Source organism: Heterodontus francisci, chromosome 41 (genome assembly GCF_036365525.1).
Source record: "Heterodontus francisci isolate sHetFra1 chromosome 41, sHetFra1.hap1, whole genome shotgun sequence".
NCBI classification, from domain to species: Eukaryota; Metazoa; Chordata; class Chondrichthyes; order Heterodontiformes; family Heterodontidae; genus Heterodontus; species Heterodontus francisci.
Genome location: NC_090411.1, coordinates 30,511,083 through 30,534,731, shown reverse-complemented (window position 1 = coordinate 30,534,731; position 23,649 = coordinate 30,511,083). Strand labels below are relative to the sequence as shown.

Here is a 23,649-nt window from a genome sequence, read left to right as displayed (position 1 = left end):
AAATTAGGGGAAAAGAATAAGGAAAGTGGCTGAGGCGAGGTTTAAAGATGAAAAGCCGGGCGTTTGCACGAAGGAACGACGGAGGTAGGTGTGCAGTTGCAGAGTTTTGGGGTTCTAGAAAAGACTGAGTTTAGAGACTCTTAATTTCAACACAATGGAAAGGCCATTTCAACTTGGAGCGATGGTATAAAATGGGCAATATTGAGTCAGCAGCACATTTCCCTTTCTATATGAATCTGTTAATAGGCAACCCAGTCCGCTCTGAACTATAACATCAGCCAAAGCTTCATAGGGAGGGGTTTTGGAAGGGGGACTGATGAACAGGGTAAAACTAGGACAGCTACAAACCACTGATAAATGAGGTGATATTTGAGAAATGCCATTGAATGGTAGAAGAGGATCGAGGGGCCGAATGGTCTACTCCTGTTCCTATCGTGGGGTCTTGTGGAAGCTGCTCTCCACAGAGAGGGAGAGGAAACTCTGAGTGGTACACTGTGGCCACAATCCCAGTGGATAGAGGCTGAAAACATCATAAACAGGCAAGCGTGAGGACAATAATGTTCTTTTCTTTTTTGCAGGATGGGCTCTCCTCAGCTTCTCCTCCTCGCACTGTGCTTCTCCTCTGTCCAAAGCCGACACCTCTGCCACCCGACCAATAGCACAATCTCTGCCGAGAAGGACGAATGTCCCATTTGTGTGACCCTCGCTACCTCCATATGCAGCGGCTACTGTCTTACAAAGGTAATACAGCGACTACCATCGTTTTGTTTTTTCTGCACACGTTTTCCGCCAGTTCCAGTACCTTGTGCAAGTGGACATTCTTAATACCTGATCCTATCCAATAAGCGCTGACAGGCTTTTCGACCGTGGGGGGAATCACAGCGGGTCCTGTTCTTACCCAAATGTCCACACACCAGCACGGGATCACTGGTTAACAGTCAGCATTGGGAGCGCTGACATTTTCTACTTGTAAAACCCCAATTGACCCACAAGCACAGGACAGGGTGGATCTATACCACCTTAACACCCCCACCCTTCCCATACAACCCCCCACCTCAGCAGACCCATTAGTTGGATTTAGAGATGGAAGTAATTATAGAGCCTATCTCCCTTCCTTGCAATCTGAAAGTGAATGACAGGATGGGCTGAATGGCCTTTACTTGATCCAAACCTGCAAGGGTAGAACTGCCACGAGGGAAATGTGGAATTCTCTCCTCCCAAAAGCTGTTGATCTCGATCCCCATTTATTACAAATCAGAACTCCTCACAGGCTAATTCCCATCCATTAACAGAGCTCTATCCACAGAGAGCAATCACAGGTTGAATGCCTGAGGTAGCTGCTTTTATACTGCTCAGCAGCTGAATTACTATTGGCTTTGGTAGTCCTTGGCTAACTGAGGGGTTAAGAATAATTGGGATCCTTCTCTTCACTGCTATCCTGTTGGAAAGTGCACAGAAGTGGGCATTAGATGGTAATAGGTTAGGATTTACATCTCATGGCCAAATATCATGCTAACACCACCAGCCAGGCTCGCATATGAATAATAACCAGGGTGGGATGTTCGTGACTGGCCTCTCCTCCATCAACAGTCAGGAGCTTCAGTAAAAGTGGGAAGAGGGTCAGTTTGGAAAGCGGGGTTAATTACTGAAATTATGGTAAATTTTAAGTTGGAATCCAGCAGCCAAAGATCTAACCTACAGAAAGAGGATGCATGTCGCTGCCTGAAAGGATGGCAGAAGCAGACTCAATAGTAACTTTCAAAAGGGAATTGGATAAATAGTTGAAGGGGAGAAATTGTAGGGCTATGAGGAAAGAACAGGGTGTGGGATTCTACCAAAGAGGAGGCACAGTCAGGGTGTGTCTCCTTATGTGCTGTATGAATCTGGGAAATCTAAAACTAGGTAAAGGCACCTTTCAGGAATATTTGAGGCTGAAACTATATCATTAAGGTCAAAATATCAGTGGTTGGTAACATACAACATTGGGAATAGATGATGGAAACGTTCTTGCCATTTGTTTCTGTTGTCACTGGAAGCCCAGTTTATTATTTCTCAACATGCCAGAGTTGGGCGAAACAATCGGGACACTTTGAAACAAATTTTGGGGTAGAAAAAAAGGGAAAACAAAAATTAAATTTTTAAAGTAACAGTCAATCTTCTGCTACAGAAAGTAAGATAAAGTGTGGGGTGAAATGTGGGGTAACTGGGACTGGCATTCACTCATGCAGTCTTTATTGTTGTTCCAGTATAAAGTCCCATATTTATAACTTGTCACACTTCAGTAACATCCTGCCACCACTGGTAGCAGCGCCTCCACTGGGAGAAGGGTAGAATTGCAGTGTGACATGTTTACATACCATTCCCACTGTAAACATGGAGTAAAGCAGTAGGCTTGACTCTTTCCTGAGTGATGTGAAGGGTTCAAGGTCCACTCCAGATGCTTGAACCCATAATTTGAGCTGTCACTTCAGTACAGTACTGAGGGAGTGCTGCGCTGTTAAAGGTATAATCTCTCAGATGAGATGTTAAAAGTCTACCCTCTCATGTGGATGTAGAAGATTGCATGAAGAACAACAGGGGCATTATTCCTCAGCCAACACCACAAATAGTTGATCTAGTAATTATCTCATTGCTGTTTGTGGGGCCTTGCTACACCATTTCCCTCCAAAACCACTGTGAATACATTTCAAAACGAATTTACTTCTGAACAATGAAAAGCATTAAGTAGTTGCCTTTCTGTTCCATTGGGAAATGCTCACAGGAAGTGTATGCATGCAGATTTATAGTGATGGAACCAAGATGAACAAAAGATTTGAAATAAAGCTGGGACAAACTTTCTTCCCCAAGGTTATAAGTAAAATAATAAAATCAAAATACTGCAGATGCTGAAATAAAAACAAAAAGTGCTGGAAAACACTCAGCAGGTCGGGCAACATCTGTGGAGAAAGAAGCAAAGTTAACGTAAGGATGTTATGAAACATTAACTTTGCTTCTCTCTCCACAGATGCTGCCAGACCTGCTGCGTATGTTCCAGCACTTTTTGTTTATATAGTAAAATTCAATGTCTGGACCCAAGACTGAAACTTTTAAGATTAACTAAAAATGTGTTCTTTGACTGCAGGAATCAGTATACAAGAGCCCGCTCCTGTCAGTTTACCAGCATGTGTGTACTTACAAGGAGATCCGATATGAGACCATCAGGCTGCCAGGCTGCGCCTTGGGTGTTGACTCTACATACACTTACCCTGTGGCAGTTAGCTGCGAATGCAACCTCTGTAAAATGGATTACACTGACTGCACGGTACAGAGCATCAAACCCGACTTCTGCAGTGCTAGGAGGGTGTTGCTGTGAGACGTGCCTCACCATCAATGCCCACCACCTCACCAGTCTCATGCCTCCTCTGCTGCACTTGGCGTTTAGGGTTTGCTTTGTGATGTCAGAGCAGGTTCCTCTTGATATCCTAAAGAAGGTCCTCCATGTTCCCTTGTACTCACCCACTTAAAAGCAGCACTAAGCAACAGTAAATCAGCACACATTTGACATTCAAAACGCTGTGATATAAAAAGTTCCACTTGAATAGTTTAATAAAGAAATTGTTTTATAGACCTCAGTTCCCACTAATATGTCCAGGGTGTCCATTTTGGAAACAACCTAGAGTTATCATGTGTTTTTATAAGAAAAATGGAGGGTGGAGAGGGCTGGGGTGGAGTCGCAACTTCAGTTGAAGTGATCGAAGGCATTAAAGTTTCAACAAAATCTGTTAAAATGTTTTCACATTATAAGACATACAAGTGGGGAGGAGGAATGTGGTCTTTTAGCTGAACCAGATTCTGTTTTCCAGTTTCTACTTTACAATTTCTAGTTGGCTCACTCAAAAACAGTTTGACTGTTTAAAATGGGACAGGTGGTAACCCTGGGCTACCCCCAAAATGGAGCAGTACAACAACACAGTAATCTATGTTTCACTTCAAAATTTCCATTTAAAAAAAAAAAGGTTCCCGAACGAATAAATGGAGCTGGCTGCAATTAAGTATTCCTTCATCTGGGGGAATGGGGTTAAATTGTGGTTTTCTCACCTCTGGAACCTGGGTCTGAAATTACTCCACACTGCTGGGTTGAAGGATTCGCTGACTCCTGTTTGTAAGGTCCTACGTGAAATTGGGGCAGTTTCTGAATCCAGGTGCTAGTGAACACAGTTTCCTTGCTGTAAGAATGGCTGGCATCAGAAATGGAAATGTCACTGGATATTAGGAGGTGCTTTTGGACTAAAGCACACTGATACAGAGTAAAACTCCCTCTACACTGCCAACCAATGATCTACCTCATCTCAGAGAACTTAATGAAGCAGTGTCGAGGACTTTGCTCTGCATCAAACCCCTGCTGTACCTCACCTGGAAGCATGGAATGCTGCAGGTGGAAAAGTTCTATACTCCTCGAACCAACTGCTGCAACACATAGTGACTATGAATATATTAACAAAAATGTCACTGTGGAGTAAAAATAGATGTTAAAGGTACACTCCATACATGGTACTTAGCTCCTTTAAACCGGTTGTTCACGTGAGTACATTTTTGTGTGATACAGAAATATATTAAATACTACTGTTACGACCAAGTGAGAAAGAGGTCTAGGGTTCCCCTTCAGCCTTCACCTGGTCTTACTGTAACAGGGTTTCATTTTAAACACACCGTGTTTTAGCTCCCCGTGGGGGGGAATCCATGTTCACTGCTTTCCAATTATAAGGCAAAGAAACCAGCACAAACAGGCTTTCTCAGGTTTAAAGAAGAAAAGTTGGAATTTATTTAACAAACTTCAATTCGGTTAACGCCTACGGATACATGAAGCACCCACGCTAGCAATCATACGCGATACACACATGCAAATAGAGACAGAAAAGAGAAAAAAAATAAAGTGGAAAGATTTGAGGCACTATCTGAAGAGTTGTTGTTACGGTTATTGGAGCTCATTGTAGAGTCCTTGATTGTAGGTAGATCTTGCTTTTCGTTGGGGCCCAGTATTCTTCTTAAACCTTGCTCGCTATAGGAGACTTTTCTCTCTTGGGATTGATGTGTCTTCAGTGGTTTCAGACGCTTGAGAGAAAGAGATGGGAGCAGACAGGAGAGATCTTCTCAGTGCAGGAGAAAAACAGACACTCTGCCTTCAAACTCTCTGTGGCCAGTTCAAAAGAAAACCGTGGAACAGTCAGGTAGTCATGTGACCAGCTGGTCCAACCAGTTCTGGCTCTTGTGGATTGTATCCTCCTTAGCAGGCCCTGGAATGTGCTTCCTCACCTTCAATGTCTGTTAGTATGTAAATGTTTTTTTCCAGCCACGGTTGATCTGTTTAACAAGTCATTTAATCGCTCCAACAACAGTTAAAAATCAATGTTCGTGACAAAATTGATGTGTCTCATTCTTGGCAGCTGGGTGCCTAGCATGACACTATTTAAACAGTATAGCCTAACTTACTGGATACCTTGCGAGTCAAAATTGATATCCTACATCAACACACACATGGGATGGACTCCCAAAAGAATCAGTTCAAAAAATACAGTTCTATCAAATCAAGCTTTACACCATTAAAGCAGCGCTCAGCATACAGAACACAAGGTCCAAGACACAATCCCTGGTGTGTGTTGAGCTTACTGAGATCGGCTGGGGCAGCAGTTCCAATGCTGCAACTGATCCCAGCAAATCTGAGCTAGGAAGAGGAAAAATCAGCCAGTGTTGTTGATCACCGTTGAGTAAGGCCTACTGGTGCTGTGTGCGTGAAGAGGTCAGGCGAGAGCAGGATCTGTCGAAGTGGTAGCACCTCTCTTGGTTGAATAGCTGAGAGACTCATCATCTGGGTTCACACGTGCAGAATGGCCTCTTGTGAGAGGCAGTGGAGGGCTGCCCATGGAACTGTGCCCCAGCAAGACATCAGCTGCAAGAAGGGAGAACCCACCGAGACTGGGGGCTTGGTGTCCAGAGCATAGGTAACATTGTAGCCTCTTGTGCACTAAAGCACGGTTCTTCAGCAGGCCAGCCATCACTACACAGTAGTGTACTGACCAACACAGCACAAGCTACCAGAAGCAAAACCTACAGTAAATTTCAATGCAAAACTCAAATCTTTCAGAATTTATTGTACAAAAAAAACTAAGGAAAGATTAAAATGTGACAAAAATATGCATCAAATCAACAAAATGATCAGGTCTCCAATATAACAAACATCTTCAAAGCTTTTAATCATTAAAGGCATTCATGTTGTCTCGAGGGTTAAGTGGTATCCATCGATTCACCTTCTGCAAAAGAATAAAAGGATAAAGGATATATGTGAAAATGTGTAAAATGAGGAGCTTCAACTGGCCTCAGCTGTTTCCTAGGGGGAGAAGGTGATGGTTTGTGTATGCGCGCACACACTCAGGAGCACCTTGATGTGAGGACAATATCAGGCTTAAGTGTGATATCATGTCCAACCCTTTTCCACGGTGCATTTCTTTATTACTGCAATACATCCAGGCAGAGAAGCCCTTCATGAAATACTTCATTCCACCTCCATGTAGGATGTGTACTGAGGCAGTCAGAGCACAGGGTTAGGTCAGTCTTGTTATATCATTTGATGACTGAGCATTCTGTTAGGAGTCCATCCCATGTGTACTAGGGAACATCACCAGCTTCCTGTCACACATCATCCTGTCTTGGACATAAACTTTTGTTCCTTCATCATCAATGATCAAAATCCTGGATTTCCCCTGATTGTGGGAGCACCATCAGCACAAGGTCTGCAGTGATACAAAGAGATGTCCCACCGTCACCAACTCAGGGTAACTCATGATGGGTTATTTTGTGTCAGCTTTGTCAGTGCTGCCCACAGTCCAGGAATAAATGCAAAAGGCAAAATGTTCAAAAGGAAATTACAATTGGTGTCCTTGCTAACAGCAGGAGAGTTTAGCACATCATGAATAACTTGAGGAGGGGGGAAAACAAACCCATATTAATATGTGCTTGGCATTATTGCAGCACAGCACTGTATTTCATATGCCCTGGACTTCAGCTGAGAGCAGATGGGTGACTGCCAATATCCTCCACAGCCTATGAGATAGTTACAGCAAAGATTTCACTTATTAATAATTCGCAGCCGCCACTGCAGGACAGAACTCACTAATTTCGTTGAACATGAAGGCATCCTGGTACTCTTTCATGTACTGTGTTGAGCGCGACTCATCCAGGAAGAGGGAGTAAACCCGCTTAATGTCATCCACTTGCACCTCTGTTCCCTGGTGCAAACAAAAGAGGAAACAAAGTTACTAGAACTAAAATGAGAGAGAAATCGGGGAGAGGAGCAGGAAGAGGAACAGATCAGATAATGCTGCGAGTGAGACTGATTCTTTTCACCTCTGGGATCAAGTCCATCCACGCTGTTGAGATGAAAGTCTTCTCTCTGTATTCTGCACAGCCCACTTGAGATGAATTTTGTAATCTCTTAGCATCTAATTCTATACTACTTTGGCAGTTTCAGAGAGGCAACAGAATGGATGTTGTGTGAAATTCAATGTCACAATAAAAGGGGTGCGGATGAAGAGATCTCCCTAACCTGGGAGTGCTAGATGACGACACTGGCTGTACAAAAGGGAAAGTCTTCCATTTCCCAGCACTAACATTTCTCATCTCGATGAACACAATAGGACACAAAGAAAGAATTCAAAAATGTGGAAAATGAACTTTTAGAAAGTGTGCCTGCTCACTGTTTACCTTGCGCTTCCTGCAGACGAGATTAGCAGCGGTGATCAGCTGGATGGAATACCGAAGTGACGTTTCCAATCCGATCCGTGTTAGGACTGTGTATGCATCCTCACTCATCTCCACATCTTCCTCTTCACACCTGTACACAGGGGAGAAACATTTAACAGAAAGTCAGCTGTACTAATAAAAGCCAAAAGATTCCAAACTAACCCCACTCTGCCAATTTATCTTTATTTTAGCACAATTGTAGTTTCATTTGTGGGTTTACACAGAACAAACGTGGCTCTGTTTAAAAAATATGTACTGCCTTACAGATGTACAAACTCCAGTGCCTGCTGTTACCTCTGATGGTGAACTACTAGCCTTAGCTGGATTACCAGGCTACATGGAGTGGAGACAAGATACGCAACAGCCTGAGGAAAGTCAAGGGCAAAGTTTGTTGCTTTAATAGCTTAATTCTCCCAGACAACCTGTTCTACAAATTAAGATGGAAGGAACTGAATTATAACCACTGTACAGGGTGGAGCTGATGGTAACATATGAAGCTCTGTATCCTCACCCTGCATGTTATTCTCTCCCCAGTTTTTCAGGACCATGCCCCACTATGAGGTAGAGATCAATAATTAACATGTGCTCAATATCTGACATGATCACAGATACTAAGATCCTCCAGGTCCATTCAGAGCGATAGGGGCAATACTAATCCAGTGACAGGTCTCGCCTACATCTTGTCACTTGTTTTGTGCTTCCCATTGACGAGGGTTGGATTTTAAGTTTTCTTCAGGAAAAGGAAATACATATGTTCCCTGGAATATAGAAGGTCAAGGGGTGATCTGATTGAAATTTTGAAAGGAATTGATGGAGAGGGATTGAGAGATACTTTTTCTGCTGGTGGGAAAGTCTAGAACAAGGGGACACAAACCTTAAATCAAAACCAGGCCATTCAGGAGAGAATTTGGAAACATTTCTTCACTCACTCCTATAAAAAGCATTAGACGCTGGCCTAATCAATTTGAAATCTGAGACTGACATATTTTTGCTAATCAAGGTTATTTTAAGGGATATAGAGCTAAAGCAGGTAAATGAACTTAAGATAAAAACAAGTAATGCTGGAAATACTCAGCAGGTCTGGCAGCAATTGTGGAGAGGGTAGTAGAGTTAACGTTTCAGGTCAGTGACCCTTCTTCGGAATGAACTTAAGATATAGATTAGCCACAATCTTCTTGAATGGCGGAACAAGCTCAAGGGCCTGAATATACTACTCCTGTTCCGATGAGGTGAGTCCAAGTGAAAAAAAGAAAATAATACTGGGCCAACCTCCCGTCTCCCTTCATCACCAAAATGATGTCAACTCTACTTCATTGCTCCTCAGACTGAGCTGCTGTCTCTACAGCATCTTCATTTCATTGGGCGTGACTGACATTGTTTAAGTGTCTCCTGAACCAGTCAACTCCTTCAGCACATAAACAACTTGTGAAATTGTTTTCCTCCTATCTCCTGATTGTCTCTTGCAGGGATACAGTTCTAGCACTATACCCGCCCTCCAGTACGTTACCCAAATGACCTTTCCTTAATCCAGGGGCACTGAGGCCAGTTGTAGCATCTTTAATCAGAACTACTAAAAGATAAGAATGTGGGATGCAAGCTAATTCAGCGACTGAATTCCCCTCCTTCTGTCTAGGGACCTCTTTCTACTTCTCTTAAGAAATGGCCACAATTGGAAGTTCAAGTGCTGGACAACAGCAAACACAAACCCACCTTCTACTATTCTGCTGCACAGTTTTCCTGAGATCAACACTCTGAGCGCCTCACCTGATCTTTAGAATCTGTTTTGTTTCCTTCTCGTTGTAGGGTGATGTTGAGATGATTACCAATCGATCCAATAAGTCAATCGGAATTCCATGAGGGCTTTTGTAATTTGTACCACGGATCCTGAAAAACAAAATACTTTAAGCAAAACGTGCTTTTTCTCTTTTCTTTTCCTTTCCTTTCACAACATCAAGGTCTCTCAGCTCAGTCATTTTAAGAGTGGACTTTCTTTTTAAATGAATTATTACCACTCTCTTCTTGTCTGAAGAGGCTGACTAGGCTGAGATATGGTTTCATGGGCACCAAGCAGCCCACAGACCTCAGATAAAGTACACTAGTCTACCATGACCCTCACAACAAAACCACCTCCAAACAGAACAAAGACAATTCAAAGCAGCATTGTTCATTGCTGTATAAATCCAAAATCAGAACACCAAGGTCTGTTATCATCAACAACTTATGGTTAAAAGGAACTGGCTTTAGGTTTTATCAGTGGCCCTGAGGAAATACATCTATCAGCCTCCCAAGGACAAAAGGTTTGGAAAGCCCTTATCTACAGAGAGTAGCCCTACCTGGTTATCCCACGATTTGTTGCCATGATCAGCACTGGGGCCATGTCACTCTCTAAACCTCGGTTTAGGAAGGAGAAGCACTCAATGTCCAACATGTGGACTTCATCTATAAACAGCACCTAGAAATGTTCAGCACAAAACAAGTAAACACATTGTACTTTCAGGGTCAATTCAAATGCAATGCCCTCGATGAGGAAAGCCAGTGTTGAGGAACATTTCTTCACTCTGATACATACTGGGAAAAACAAACACGTGGTTCCTATTTCCCAGGAAGAACTGAATCCGTACATACTTACTCCAGGAATTATCTCTGCTTTTCCCTCTTCCCTCCATTCAGCCACCTTGGCGTTTATCTGCTCACGTACTTCAGACTTGATTTCTCCAGTATCACCTGTGAAAAAGACCCACAAAAAGATTGAAGCAAACTTCACACATAAATCAGGGTTGTCCTAGTTTTGTGATTGACAATAGATACATACCATGGAGCCTTCGGGGCCATGTACAAAACTGAAATCTATGCTCCAATCAACTTGTATACATTTCAAGTCGATGATACCAACAGGTTTGGGTGTTCTGATTTAGGATTTATGAGGCAATAGCCAAAAGAATGCCAACCTTCAGGCCCATGAAAATCAAAACAGGACAAAGTAACAAACATGAAATAGGAGCAAAACTGAGATACATGTGCCTGGGCTTTGTGACCCAGATTGCCAAGGTTTGAGGGAAGGAAAAGAATTCAGAGGCTGTAGTTTGGACAGCCTCTGTTCTAGACTATAGGGCTCATGAAATACAGTACAAAGTCTCTCAACCTACAGGTACAATGGTTATGGTGGCAGGAGATAACAGAATTAAAATAAAATAAAGAGCATTAAAGTAGCAGTGAGGTTTTTGCACCCAGGCCATTACATGACCAGAGCATGACAGCTATGTACCTAGTCAATGATTTGTGTTGTGAAAGCCATATCCCTCAAGGCTGAGGGAGCGGTATTACCACGCCAATGGGAATTCTGTACATGGGTTATACAAAAAGTGGTGCAGCTTGATGTATTTTTCTTTCCCTCTCTCATGCTGAGCTCCAAGCCACAATCAAAAGACCAGGTGGATAAACGATTTCCCACTGCTCTACCAACATCACTGTATAATCAACTTCCATGAAGCGCAGGACAACAGCTTAGTGGGCCTCCTCCCCACCGCCCACTCTGATTTGCCACTGCCTCCCTGTGAAGGGCCCAGACCCAATTAGTGCCTCCATACCATGCTCAGGTCAGAGAGCTCACTATCCAGGAGACCATGGCTTACTGCTCCGTGACAACAGAATGAAACACCAACACAGGGATATTTTAACTGCACAGCAGCTGATGGGCATCCTAGGTTCACATTTCATTTCCCTATTTCTCTCTCCTATCTCAAAGGTGCTCCTTCAGAGGTAATGTCATATGAGTCTAGACAGAGATGACCATTTTAAGTGTGTCAGCAGGATACTGAACTTGGTAGGGCATTAAAGTTGAGTCTGATTCTATCCTCATCTGAAGTCCACAAAACTTTCCAGTGGCAGGGTGGGGGCAATGTGCAGAGATCAGTTGTGAACCCTGGGCTAAATTTATCCCCCTTCCTCCTCATCCCAGGGGCTCTGAGGTCAATTGCAGTGTCCCGACAGCTGTGCTGACTGAGATCCGCGAACTCAGGGCAGACTATGGAGCTTGGGGCCTTCCAGCTCTGTATGGGCTCAGCTCCACAGTGGGTAATGTACTTTTCTACTAAGGCATTGGCAGGGCCATGCTAGACACCTGATCTATCTAACCTTTCACAATCAGTGTTTGCTGCCGTTGACCTTTGGTTTCATTGGGCTGCAAGGCCTGGGCAGGTCTTACCCGAGAACAAAGCCAGGAATCCCTGTGTCCTGCTATTGATCACGTCAATCTCATGCAGTGTCACTGTGTGAACCACCTCCTTCCGTTTCTGAAGCTCTCCATCCGGGCACTGCACAAATTTTGTCTGTAAAAAGGAATGTTTTCACAAGTAACTCTTTTTTTAATTTTTTTTACACCCCCCCCCACCCCCTCCCCCGCAACTTCCTGGGGTACAGTTGCTGGCAGCCCTCTGGCATTTCATCCAACCGGATGAGTGAGCATAAGACAGCAATTGTAAGCAGGCTATTTGACCACAGACAGCATCACAGCAGAGAATGATCTGGCACATACACACAGATACTTTCTAAGGGGGGGGTAGGGGATGGGTGTTACTAGATAGTGAGCACCAAGCTACTTGCACCCCCCCAATTTTCCTCAAACTCTCGAAGAGGAAGAGCCTGATGGTTTTGATTGAAAACTCAACACATGCTGTAAAATGGGCGTGATTGACCCTCCCTCTCCCACACATTGAACGCCTCCATTAATAGTTAATACTCACAGGCTACATACTTGTATTTGTGATCAGGAGCCCCTCAATTTTCTGGTGGCTAGGCTAAGAGATATATCCAACGGAAAACACATCAACGTCTGCCAAACGTGACATACCTGGGCCCCCATGGCATCGTAATCACGAGCTCGCGTGAAGGACCGTCCAAGCTTGCTAATTTTGCCTGTCGCCTTATCAATGGTAATCACATCTCTACACAAAGAAAAAGCAGAAAAAACAAAATTACATTATTCCATTAGCAATAGAGACAGAGCTGATAAAAATCTTGGGTTCCATCCAATACAGTGAAGCAATTTTTGAAAAATTGTATAGAACTTGAAGTACTGTTTCTGAGTGCCCACAATGACAGAACCTGAACTATTATTTTCACCTTTCGTCTGTCCAAGTAACTCTATTTTGGCTGTGCTAACATGTTATATCACATTTACAAAACAGATGGTTGCTTTTAACACTTTTATAGATGAGGATCAATGGGTGAAAGTGTGTTTTAAACGCTTGACCCAAGCTACAAATAGCTGGCACTGATGACCATCAGCCAGTTTGCTTGTGACCCTAATTATCAATAATAACAGCACACATCGCTTTAAGAGTTGAACAATCCTCCATTGTCTTTGATTAGGTTAGATTGAAGGTTTGTAGTGGAATTCCCCAGGGGGCAGTGTTGGGACCCTTGCTATTCCTGATATATATTAATTATCTAGACCTTGGTGTACAGAGCACAATTTAAAAGTTTGCGGATGATAGGAGACTTGGAAGAATTGTGAACTGTGAGGAGGATGGTGTCGAACTGCAAAAGGACATAGACAAGTTGATGGAATGGGTGGATAGGTGGCAGATGAAGTTCAAAGCAGAGAAATATGAAATGGTTCATTTTGGTAGGAAGAACATGGAGACAATATAAAATAAAGGGTACAATTCTAAATGGGGTGGAGCAGGGGAACCTGGGTGCATAAGTCATCGAAGGTAGAAGGACAGGTTGAGAGTGTGGTTAATAAAGCATACAGTATCCTGGGCATTATTAATAGGGGCATAGAGTACAAGAACAAGGAAGTTATGTTGAACTTATATAAGACACTTGTTCGGCCTCAGCCGGAATATTGCGTCCAGTTCTGGGCGCCGCACTTCAGCAAATTGTGAGGGCGTTGGACAGAGTACAGAAAAGATTCACAAGAATGGTTCCAGGGATGACGAACGACAGTTAGGAAGACAGATTGGAGAAGCTGGGACTGTTTTTCTTGGAGAAGAGAAGGCTGAGAGGTGATTTGATAGAGGTACTCAAACTCATGAAGGGTCTGGACAGGGTAGATAGAGAGAAACTGTTCCCACTCGTGAAAGGATCGAGACTAAGAGGGCACAGATTTAAACTAATGGGTAAGAGAAGCAAAAGCGACATGAGGAAAACTTTTTCACGCAGCGAGTGGTTAAGATTTGGAATACGCTGCCTGAGAGTGTGGTGGAAGCAGGTTCAATTGAAGCATTCAAAAGGGACTTAGACTGTTATAAGGAAGAATGTGCAGGTTACGGGGAGAAGGTGGGGGAAATGGCATTTGGTGAATTGCTCATTCGGAGAGCCAGTACAGACACAATGGTCCGAATGCCCTCCTTTTGCACTGTAACAATTCTGTGATTACTTGGAGGAAACTGCTTAATAGAAACTGTGTTAAGATGCACACTTGAGACGTTCAATTGCCACAGACTAAAGAGATGTCCCTTCCCTCTTCCCTGCCAATAGTTTCCCCAACCTATTGTTAATTTTTCTTTTGTCCTGAAGGCACTGATTTTCATTTCAGGGTACAGTGCCACATATTTACCTTGCTCAATTTGTTATATATGAGCTCAGTCAATGTGCATCGCAAGCTATTTGACTGTGGTGGGCCAAGCCCGAACCCACCTTCATCCAACATCCACAAACTCAGAGTAGGGAGTCACTAGTTAGCTATCGAGAGTGAGATTGGTGGCTGACTCCCAATACCACCCTCCCTCGACCTTCAACTTATTGATGTTGAGGCTATTTATCGCGTCTCAGCTGTCCCCTGACTCAGATCAACCAATTCAAGTCAAAGTGGAAATCAAACCTGGGACTAAACTGAACTTTGTGGCTCAGCCACAGGCTTGGTAAAGCTTACTGAGCCACTGAGGGAGCTAAAATTCTTAGCCACAGTTGCATCCCTGTGGAAACTGAAAATCAAAGTGATCACCAGGCTTCTGTTGCATGCCTGTTAGAGAAGGGCCTGCACAGGGGCTATGACCAAAACATGCCAGCAGCATGCCCAGCTTCTGGAGATGCATAACCTGGCAAAGCCTAAAAAAGGGGACAAAACAGGTATTGCATGTGCTAAAAACAAAATAGCTCTCAAGGCAGATGGCAAGCAGAAACCAGGTGCCTCCTCTTAGGGAGGGGAAAAGGGGCACTTTCATGAAGTTCCAACCTTGATACTCCTGCAGAACTTTCTCATGGAACTCTGAAAGAGAGAAATTTAAAATAAAGTAACTGTAATAACTCCACGGGCCGATTTTCATCTTAAATATTGCTGTTACTTGGATAGGGGGTTGGGAGAGAAATTGTGGACAACAGGAGGAGGTTTAAAAGGGAGCAAGCGGGTAGGCAGGAACCACAGTGCAGTTTGGTCAATATCCACATTCATTCTCTTGTCATTTAAACACTAGCTACCTACCCAGCCTGCACTTTCTCTTTCGTCAAACACTCGATCATTTTCATTCCCAAGTCGTAAATTGTCTCCATCTCTGTTGTTTTCAGGGTTAGCTTTCCAACTTTTGCACCCTATGAGAAGAAAATTACACATAATTATGCTTATTGCCAATCTAGATGAATTATGTCCGTGTTGGGAACATGAATCTCTTCATTGCTTGCACCCAGGGACACCATTTCCAGGTTGGGGTCAGCATGGTTTGATGTCAGGAAAACACTAAGTACTCTTGTCCCACAAACTGCATTAGCCCCAACCTCAGAAGAGCATCCCCTGCTCACTAGCGTGACCTCCATTTCCCACTGCGTCCTTGGCGTGATTGCCAACTTTTATTATAGATTCACACCCGCTTGGAACTACCTCAAGACTCAGTCAAATGGACTTCACTTATGATTCATACAATTACTTCATTACGTGGAGACTGAAGAAGCTGGGGTTGTTCTCCTGACAGCAGAGGTTGAGAGATTTGATAGAGGTGTTCAAAATCATGAGGAGTCTAGACACAGTAGATAGGAAGAAACTGTTCCCATTGGCAGGAGAGTCGAGAACCAGAGGACACCAATTTTAAGGTGATTGGCAAAAGAACCAAAGGCAACATGAGGAAAAACTATACGTAGCGCATGGTTAGGATCTGGAATGTACTGCCTGAAAGAGTGGTGGTGGCAGATTCAGTGGAGGTTTTCAAAATGGAATTAGATAAGGATATGAAGGGAAAATAATTGCAGGGCTATGGGGAAAGGGTAGGGAGGGACTTGCTGGATTTCATGTGCAGAGAACAGGCATGGGCTTGATGGACCAAATGGCCTCCACTGTACTATAACCATTCTATGATTCTAATTAGCAGGCAAGGGAAACTTATTTCCCACTTGTCCAGGCAGGATCTAAATGAAGTCCCCAGAACTAAAAAGGGCAACTGCACAATCTATTCCCCATTCAGTTAAATCTCAACTCATTAAAAAAGGATCATGCTCCTTGATAAGGCACTGCCGAGACTAATACTTCAATGCTACCATCAAATTTGCCAAGCTAAAAATATATTTTAAAGATTTCTCTACTTTTTAAAGGTGCTTTCCTCTCTTACATGTTCTTAGTCTGCTTATACAACCTGCAGGAGTGACCCATCAAGAGTTTTGGGCATTTGTTAGTTGAAGGCTAGCTCCTGTCTCAGATCCCATGGGGTTCACTGGCTTCTTCAGGGTGCGGTCTAGTCTGGTTTTTTATGGACAATTTGGAATTGTTAGAACATAAGAACTGGGAGCTGAGAGGAGGCCATGTGGCCCTTCGAGCCTACTCCGCCATTCAATACGATCATGACTGATCATCCAAACTCAGTAACCTGTTCCCGCTTTCTCCCCGTATCCCTTGATCCCATTAGCCCTAAGAACTATATCTGACTCTTTCTTGATTATATTTAATGATTTGGCCTCAACTGCTTTCCGTGGCAGAGAACTAGAAACATAGAAAAATAAACGGATGATCTTCCACCTCAACTCCACCTTCCCTCAATATCCCCATATTCCATAGGACTCACTGGCACCTCTGGATCAGAACTCCTGGCCCTGTTGATTTCGCCCTCCATGCTGGATGACCAGTGACTTTTATCTCAATAATTTCAAATCGTGGAGGATGCTGTTAAATGCCACTTATTGCATGGGGTATGCCCTTGGATATTATTGCTAAGAATGTTGTTTTTTGTTCTACTTTAGCTCTGTTTTGTTTATTACTTCTGTCTCTCCTCCCTTAAAAATGGTGACTCTTTTCTGGGCATGGTTCTGGGATGCCAGCCACCTTCCAGTAGCTCCACCAATATAACCATTCTTCGTGTATGTGCTGCAACAGTGAGTGTCAGCCTGCTCTTCAATAATGTAAGGCTTTGCGGTAAAAGATCATTCCACCAATGTTCACTTGATGGCGAACAGGAGTGTGACCCTGACTGATTTTCCCCTTCCTTGCCCCAAGGCATGAAGGTGAATTGCACCATTGGACAGCTTGCTGTCCCCATTTCAGACTGATAAAGAAATAAGAAGAATGCTTTAAATAGAAATTTCAGTTTAAGAATGTTGCAACAAAAAAAAAGACGACACAAAGATATTTCTCCAACTCACACCAGTCTGATCTTACCGTGCCAGTGGCTGGTCTGTCAATCTGAATTTCCACAACTTCTCCTTCTATAATTTCAGTTTCCTCTCTGTTTTTGGGGAAAAAAAATTCTTGCTAAAATAAATTTACCCTGAGTTGGCAAATTAGATTTTCCTGTTATAAAGTTTTCTGTCAGACAATCAGAGCTGCACACTTCTATCACCTTATAAGTTCCTGATCTCTGTACCTATACCAACAGCATCACTAATGTACTCTGAGGGAAATTCAATTTGTCCTGAAAATTATCCTGATTTATTGTATTCCAAAATCTGGTCTTCATCTACTTCTGCAGCACCTATCTCCCTCCCCTATTAATATGCATTAAAGTATGGGTGAGGACATATATCTTATTGTCCAAGATATTACAACATTCTTTCAGTCTCAAGGGTAGATTTTCCTTTTTGGTGCCAAGCTGTAAGAGACTGCTGGAGCATAAGTCCTCGTCACAAAGATCGATACAGAGAGGACAATGAACACTGTCCAATTCTGTGATAAAGGCTTCCACCCTGCTAAACTCGAAGCCCCAATGCTGAAGATCAACCCTGTAGTTTTTAAGAATGGACAGACGAGGAAAGAGCCAATCTCTTCCTCTTCGTCATATCCTCCAACATTACTACACAAATATAATTATTAAACATTAATCCTAATTCACAACCAGTCGGAATGAGAATATTACTGAAATTAAATCTCCGCCTCCTGAACATAATTATGCCTCGCAACATCGTAACTTGATATCCAAAAGTGTTATTTCTGGTTCTGACCATTAACACATTTTATATCTGCCTACCCCACCTCTTCTCCAATTAATCGGATTCACATGGTTCTAAAAACATGTCAAAATGTTACAAAGTTTAGAAAGATTATATTACAGAGCAGAGTTGAAACATTAAACTTTCTCCAGAGAAAAATAGTGCAGATCATCAAGGTTGACAAAAATAAAAGGATGTGCAGTTACTAGGTGTTGCCTAGCAAATCTTAATTTCAATACAGTAAGGGGGCAGGGAACAGGAGGAGAGTATAGGACAGTACATTTATAGCTTAGGGGCAAGAGAGGAAAGTGCAAAGGAACAATAACTTTAGTAACATTAATAAAGTGGGGTAACAACAAAGGCTGCAATGGAGAGGGGGAAGGCTGGTTAGTGTCAACGTTAAATTAAATAAATGACTGCAACAAACGAGGCAGGCTGTACTTACTTTATGCGGACCCCCATGGACCGGCGGAAAGCCTGCGTTAGCGCTTCTGTTTTGCTCATTTCCAAGGAGAAGATTTCACTGCCAGCAATAGCTGTGAATGGAGTATCCTGCCCTAGAGCTTGAGCCATACCTGCAGAAACAGAATACATTTTCAATTATAAACAAAAAATAACCTGTCTGACAAGCCGACATCGTAACACTTCAGATGGATATTCTAGAATTATGCAAGACACTAAGTGAAAAGATTAATCCTGTGCATTATTTGAAGCTAAACCATATCTGGGACATAGAGGCACAAATCGGTAAAAGGAGAGTTCAGGACTGATGTCAGGAAGCACTTCTTCATACAGAATGATCTCCAGGTAAAGTGGGTGCAAACTCTGAAATCATTTAAGAGGTAGTTACATACAGTTCTGAAGAGACTGTATGTTTATATGGAAAGAAGAGCTAACTGGACTGAATGATCTCCCTTAGCTGCATTTTTGTTACAAGGATTACATTTCAAAGGAATATAGAGATAGATAGATAGATAGAGATACAGCACTGAAACAGGCCCTTCGGCCCACCAAGTCTGTGCCGACCAACAACCACCCATTTATACTAATCCTACATTAATCTCCTACCATCTACCTGCACTAGGGGCAATTTACAATGGTCAATTTATCTATCAACCTGCAAGTCTTTGGCTGTGGGAGGAAACCAGAGCACCCGGCGGAAACCCACGCGGTCACAGGGAGAATTTGCAAACTCCACACAGACAGTACCCAGAACTGAACCCAGGTTGCTGGAGATGTGAGGCTGCGGCGCTAACCACTGTGCCGCCCCAAATGTGACTTCCTATGTGAAGTCTTTTGAGATGTTTCTGAGATGTGATAAGGTACTCTTATCAATGCAAGTTTCCTTTTGAAATTTTCCTAATGTCAGTTTTTTTAACAACTTCAAAAACAAATTAAGTTGCTTCCAGCATCACAGCAGTCCTTTAATATTATTGGAAAAGTATCTATACCCATCGCAATAGCAGTTTTTCCTGTTCCAGGCTGGCCAGCAATGAGAATTGCTCTCCCAGCAATCTTTCCCTCCTTGATCATCTCGAGAATGACTCCAGCAGCACGGCGAGCACTCAGTTGTCCCACCATTCCCTGCGAGACCTGAGTGAGAGAACAGCCATTATCTCAGAAAGGGAGACATTCACAGCACACAAAATGGGAAAGACTTATGTTTTGGGTCACAAAATGAGTCTGAATGTTTCAGGCAAAAAAAAAGATATCAGTACACCAACTGCAGGCTCTTAGGTCACTCCCTCTGGGACATAACTGTACACTCAGGATTTTGAGTCCCCACCCTCAGGGAGATGTCTGCACCTTGACCAGAGTCTCGCAATGCCCTTCTCAAGGATCTGTACACTGACTGGTAACTCTCAATTTTCATTTGTACACCTTATGTTTCAAAGGTGACTCAACAGTAGTGGTTTCAAACTTTTGTATGTGGGACCTCTTTGAATACAGGCACATTCTTGGTCTTAGCTCTCTAAAGACAGTTTCAGCTACTGAAAAGAAAATAGTGCTATTACAGAAAATGCTTTTATGCAGCTACTGAAATAACAGGTCAACAAGTCAAATATGACAGATAGAAATTTGGTGATCTTGCAGAGTCTCCCTCACAGACCCTGTCGGGTCCGAGAACTCCAATTTGATAATATGCTCTTTGAGCAATGCCAATGGGCACATCCTACCCATTGATCATTTGCACTGATGCTCTTTTAAAAGAAAAGGCAAATATCTCTTCTCCTTTATGCTCACCAAGGCGAAGGATTAATACTGAGGTATAGGACACTTTCAATTTGAAGTATCCAGGGTCAGCATCAAGCATTCCCCAGTCAGATACAGCATGGTTAAATGCACAGTAAAACTCTTCCGACTGTGCCACAACCTCATGGCAACACATCATATAGCGGTGTGACATTTTCTTGTTTCCTACAGCTGCCATCCTATCGTCTCACTGAATGAGACTGACAAACTGGGTGTCAACATCCACCAGGAACTGGATCGAGATTGCTAAACTTATTTCGCACAGGACTCCTACCTGATCTGACGTAAGTAACTCTTCCTAGCAATACAACTTGCTTAAACAATACAGTAGGACAATGAGGATCGATGGCTCAGTGGTTGATATTCCACAGAGACAAGCCCCAGGGTCAATCCTCATTCTGTGCTGTTAGGCCTCAATGCATCAGGGTTAAACAGTAGGCCTCTACTGGAAAGTAACTATATATAAACATTAGGTTTTGACAATGAGGCCAATAGTTGAGTAGGCTGTCTGAAACACTCCCTGCTCAAAGAATGGCCATTTACAAGAGGTACAGTACAGATGGAACTGTACCCAACATGAGCCATCAGGAAAGAAATGTGCAGAGAAAATGTTTTGGTGGTGATCTAGTTTGAGGACCTAACGCCATATCAAACTCCTGTAATCTCTGATACTGCTACAAATTACGTAATTCCCTCCAGTCCCAAGTCCAACTACATAATGCCGTTGTACTGCCCAAGTCTATACCTGTCGGGGTTCCAAGGCATCATCAAGTCCCAAGCCACGGATGTGCGAATGGGCACCTGTGGAAAGTAGAAAGATACCATTTATTTCACATCATTAAGTTCAATTCCCAGTCCTGACACTAATTTTACATTCAGGGAGTTTTTGATGTTGACCGTGACCATGTGACGCTGCTGCGCGCACAGATGACTCGTCTGGAATGGAATTTGATTTAAAACAGATCAAGAGTTGCCTCACCACTGGCTAAAAACAATGCTTGATGTGGCAGTGAACCAGGGACAAGATGGCCCCAGATTAGAATTTTGTGCCAATTCCTGGCAGGGTAGAAGTCGGGGAGGTTTATTTGGCCTCAATACCTCTAGCGAGGGTAAAAATTAAGCAGGACTCTTTTCCCCGATAGCTATCCAATGTTTGTCAATGTCAGGAGGACACCGCTGAGTGTCAGGTGCCCTGCCTGAGTGCACAGCTCACTGACATTCACTGTCTAGGTTCACAGGTAAACCAAGGCTTTCAGCTGAGTACTGCGGATGGGTGTCTGTACTTCAATGCTGGAGGAAAGAAAACAATAAACAACGAACATGCTTTTTTTAAAATTAAAAAACCTACCAATTCTCTCCATTCTGGTGACATCCCTCACTTCAGGAACCTTCGTTGTGGTGGTCTGAAAAACAAAATAAATCCATACAATGCATCAACAAGTTTTAACCATAACACAAAGTGAACTCAAATGGTGTTGTTCTTCAACAAGTATGTCATGAAATAAAACACAAAACCATTGCATCCATAAACAGAAACAAGAAATGCTGGATTCACTCAGCAGGTCTGGCAGCATCTGTGGAAAGAGAAGCAGAGTTAACGTTTCGGGTCAGTGACCCTTCTTCGGAACAACTTCTCTTTCCACAGATGCTGCCAGACCTGCTGAGTGAATCCAGCATTTCTTGTTTTTGTTTCAGATTTCCAGCATCCGCAGTATTTTGCTTTTATTTTTGCATCCATAAACATCCTTCCTTGAAATTTGAACTGTAGTTTTTAACACCCTTTTTCTGTCACCAACAGTGTCTGTGTCCTATAATTGCAGTTTGATTTTTCAGTCTCAGCTAATACCACAATACAGGCCGTTGCTTCCAGTGGCAACACTTCTGCCGATCACTTCGTTTGAGGGAAGTGGGAATGGCACTCCCTGCTGCCCCACTCCCCTAAGTGAGTATGGGGGCTCATTCAGGGCACAAGTCAAATAAAGAAAGGGAAGATATTCAAACAAAGAGGCTGAAAAGGAAATTGGACAGCCACTTGAAAGAAACAGACTTAAGAGAGCTACAGGGATCGAGCGGGGCTGACTGAATAGCTCTGTGGAGAGCCGGCATGGTCTTGATGGACCGAATTGCCTCCTGCACTGTAAATGACTATTCAGCCATGGGGATGGGTCTGTTCAAACAAAGGGGGGATATTTAACAAGCAGCTATTCATCCATTGGTGGTGGTGGTGGTGGTGGTGGTGGTGGTGGGGAGGTTCTGTTTAAACAAAAGAGGGGCCATTCAGCCATGGTAGGAAGCACACCAACCCCTAACAATAGGGGGGCGGGGAATGGAAGGGGCTGCTGAATGGGGAGCAGGAGGCCGGAGTGTCTTTGACCCCTTCCAGGGTTGGGGGCCGGGAGGAAGCTCCGAAGGGCCTGTTTCTGTGCTGTATAACTCTATGAGAACCCCGGAGACCGGGATCTGGAACATTCTGCCGCCGCCGCGCACGCTCCCTCCGCCGACGTATTTCTATCATTTAACGATGATTTATTTGTATTGTTAATTCCCCCTCCCCCGGGGTTCGGCTGCTGCCTTCCCCTCTTCCCCACCCGCCGTTCCCTCTCACCGTTGCCATGCTGCAGCCGCCGGTTTCTAACAGCGGACCCAGCTGCGCACACCACTTCCGGTTGCACCCGCCACTCCACTCCGACCCGACCCGGAAGCTGGCGCGCCAAACCACGATTCCGCTCTGGTCTAAATGGTCCCACTCCCCCTAACTACCACCTTCTGATTTCCAACACATTTGATGGGGAGGATTTGATATGTTTTTCAATAGTGCAGTAAATTTGACGGAGAATTCTTATAATAGAGGCTTGGGGATATTGCAGTACAGAACTGACAGAACATAAGAAATAGGAGATATTCAGACCCCTGGAGCCTACCCTATCATTCAATTGGATCATGGCTGATCTGTATCTCAACTCCATTTAAGAAGATATGAAATAGGAGCAAGTCAGCCATATGGGCCCTCCAGCCTGCTCCACCGTTCAATAAGATCATGTCTCTTTGACCTGAACACTTTCCTGACTGACCCCCAAATCCCTTGATTCCCTTAGAGTCCAAAAATCTATCAGTTTGAGTCTTGAATATACGTGTATATTGAATATAACAGTATAATGTTTAATGGGGCTAGATGAAGAGGATGCTGGTGTGGAGCATAAACCCTGGCACAGACCAGTCGATGTAATATATATTCCATGTAAAGGGGATTCAGGCTAGCAACAATTTGGAGAT

At 43.5% G+C, this 23,649-nt stretch overlaps 2 protein-coding genes across 2 annotated transcripts; one reads left to right on the top strand and one right to left on the bottom strand.

The window, feature by feature from the left end:
- Positions 1-579: 579 nt before the first annotated feature.
- Positions 580-3,352, top strand: LOC137353668 (lutropin subunit beta-like). Its single transcript, XM_068020028.1, has 2 exons — positions 580-741; positions 3,122-3,352. Exons 1-2 carry the CDS (start codon positions 580-582, stop codon positions 3,350-3,352), a joined length of 393 nt encoding a protein of 130 aa, XP_067876129.1.
- Positions 3,353-6,108: 2,756 nt separating this feature from the next.
- Positions 6,109-23,056, bottom strand: ruvbl2 (RuvB-like AAA ATPase 2). The gene is made up of 15 exons (XM_068019691.1): positions 22,982-23,056; positions 21,725-21,779; positions 21,122-21,177; positions 19,575-19,716; positions 18,569-18,698; positions 17,357-17,423; positions 15,203-15,309; positions 12,626-12,719; positions 11,981-12,104; positions 10,406-10,500; positions 10,110-10,228; positions 9,541-9,660; positions 7,738-7,867; positions 7,148-7,262; positions 6,109-6,287 (listed from the first exon to the last, which is right to left on the bottom strand). The coding sequence occupies exons 1-15, from the start codon at positions 22,988-22,990 to the stop codon at positions 6,262-6,264; spliced, it is 1,389 nt and encodes a 462-aa protein (XP_067875792.1). The 5' UTR covers positions 22,991-23,056; the 3' UTR covers positions 6,109-6,261.
- Between the last annotated feature and the right edge of the window lie 593 nt (positions 23,057-23,649).

What these genes read in the sequence shown, in the direction of transcription:
- LOC137353668 (XM_068020028.1), top strand. Translation starts at nt 580, where the DNA reads ATGGGCTCTCCTCAGCTTCTCCTCCTCGCACTGTGCTTCTCCTCTGTC. An exon ending in GCGGCTACTGTCTTACAAAG is followed by an intron (nt 742 to 3,121) that starts GTAATACAGCGA and finishes CTTTGACTGCAG; the next exon opens with GAATCAGTATACAAGAGCCC.
- ruvbl2 (XM_068019691.1), bottom strand. An exon ending in AAAAACTGCTATTGCGATGG is followed by an intron (nt 18,699 to 19,574) that starts GTATAGATACTT and finishes CTGTTTCTGCAG; the next exon opens with GTATGGCTCAAGCTCTAGGG. An exon ending in CTTCATGTTCAACGAAATTA is followed by an intron (nt 6,288 to 7,147) that starts GTGAGTTCTGTC and finishes ATTCTTTTGCAG; the next exon opens with AAGGTGAATCGATGGATACC.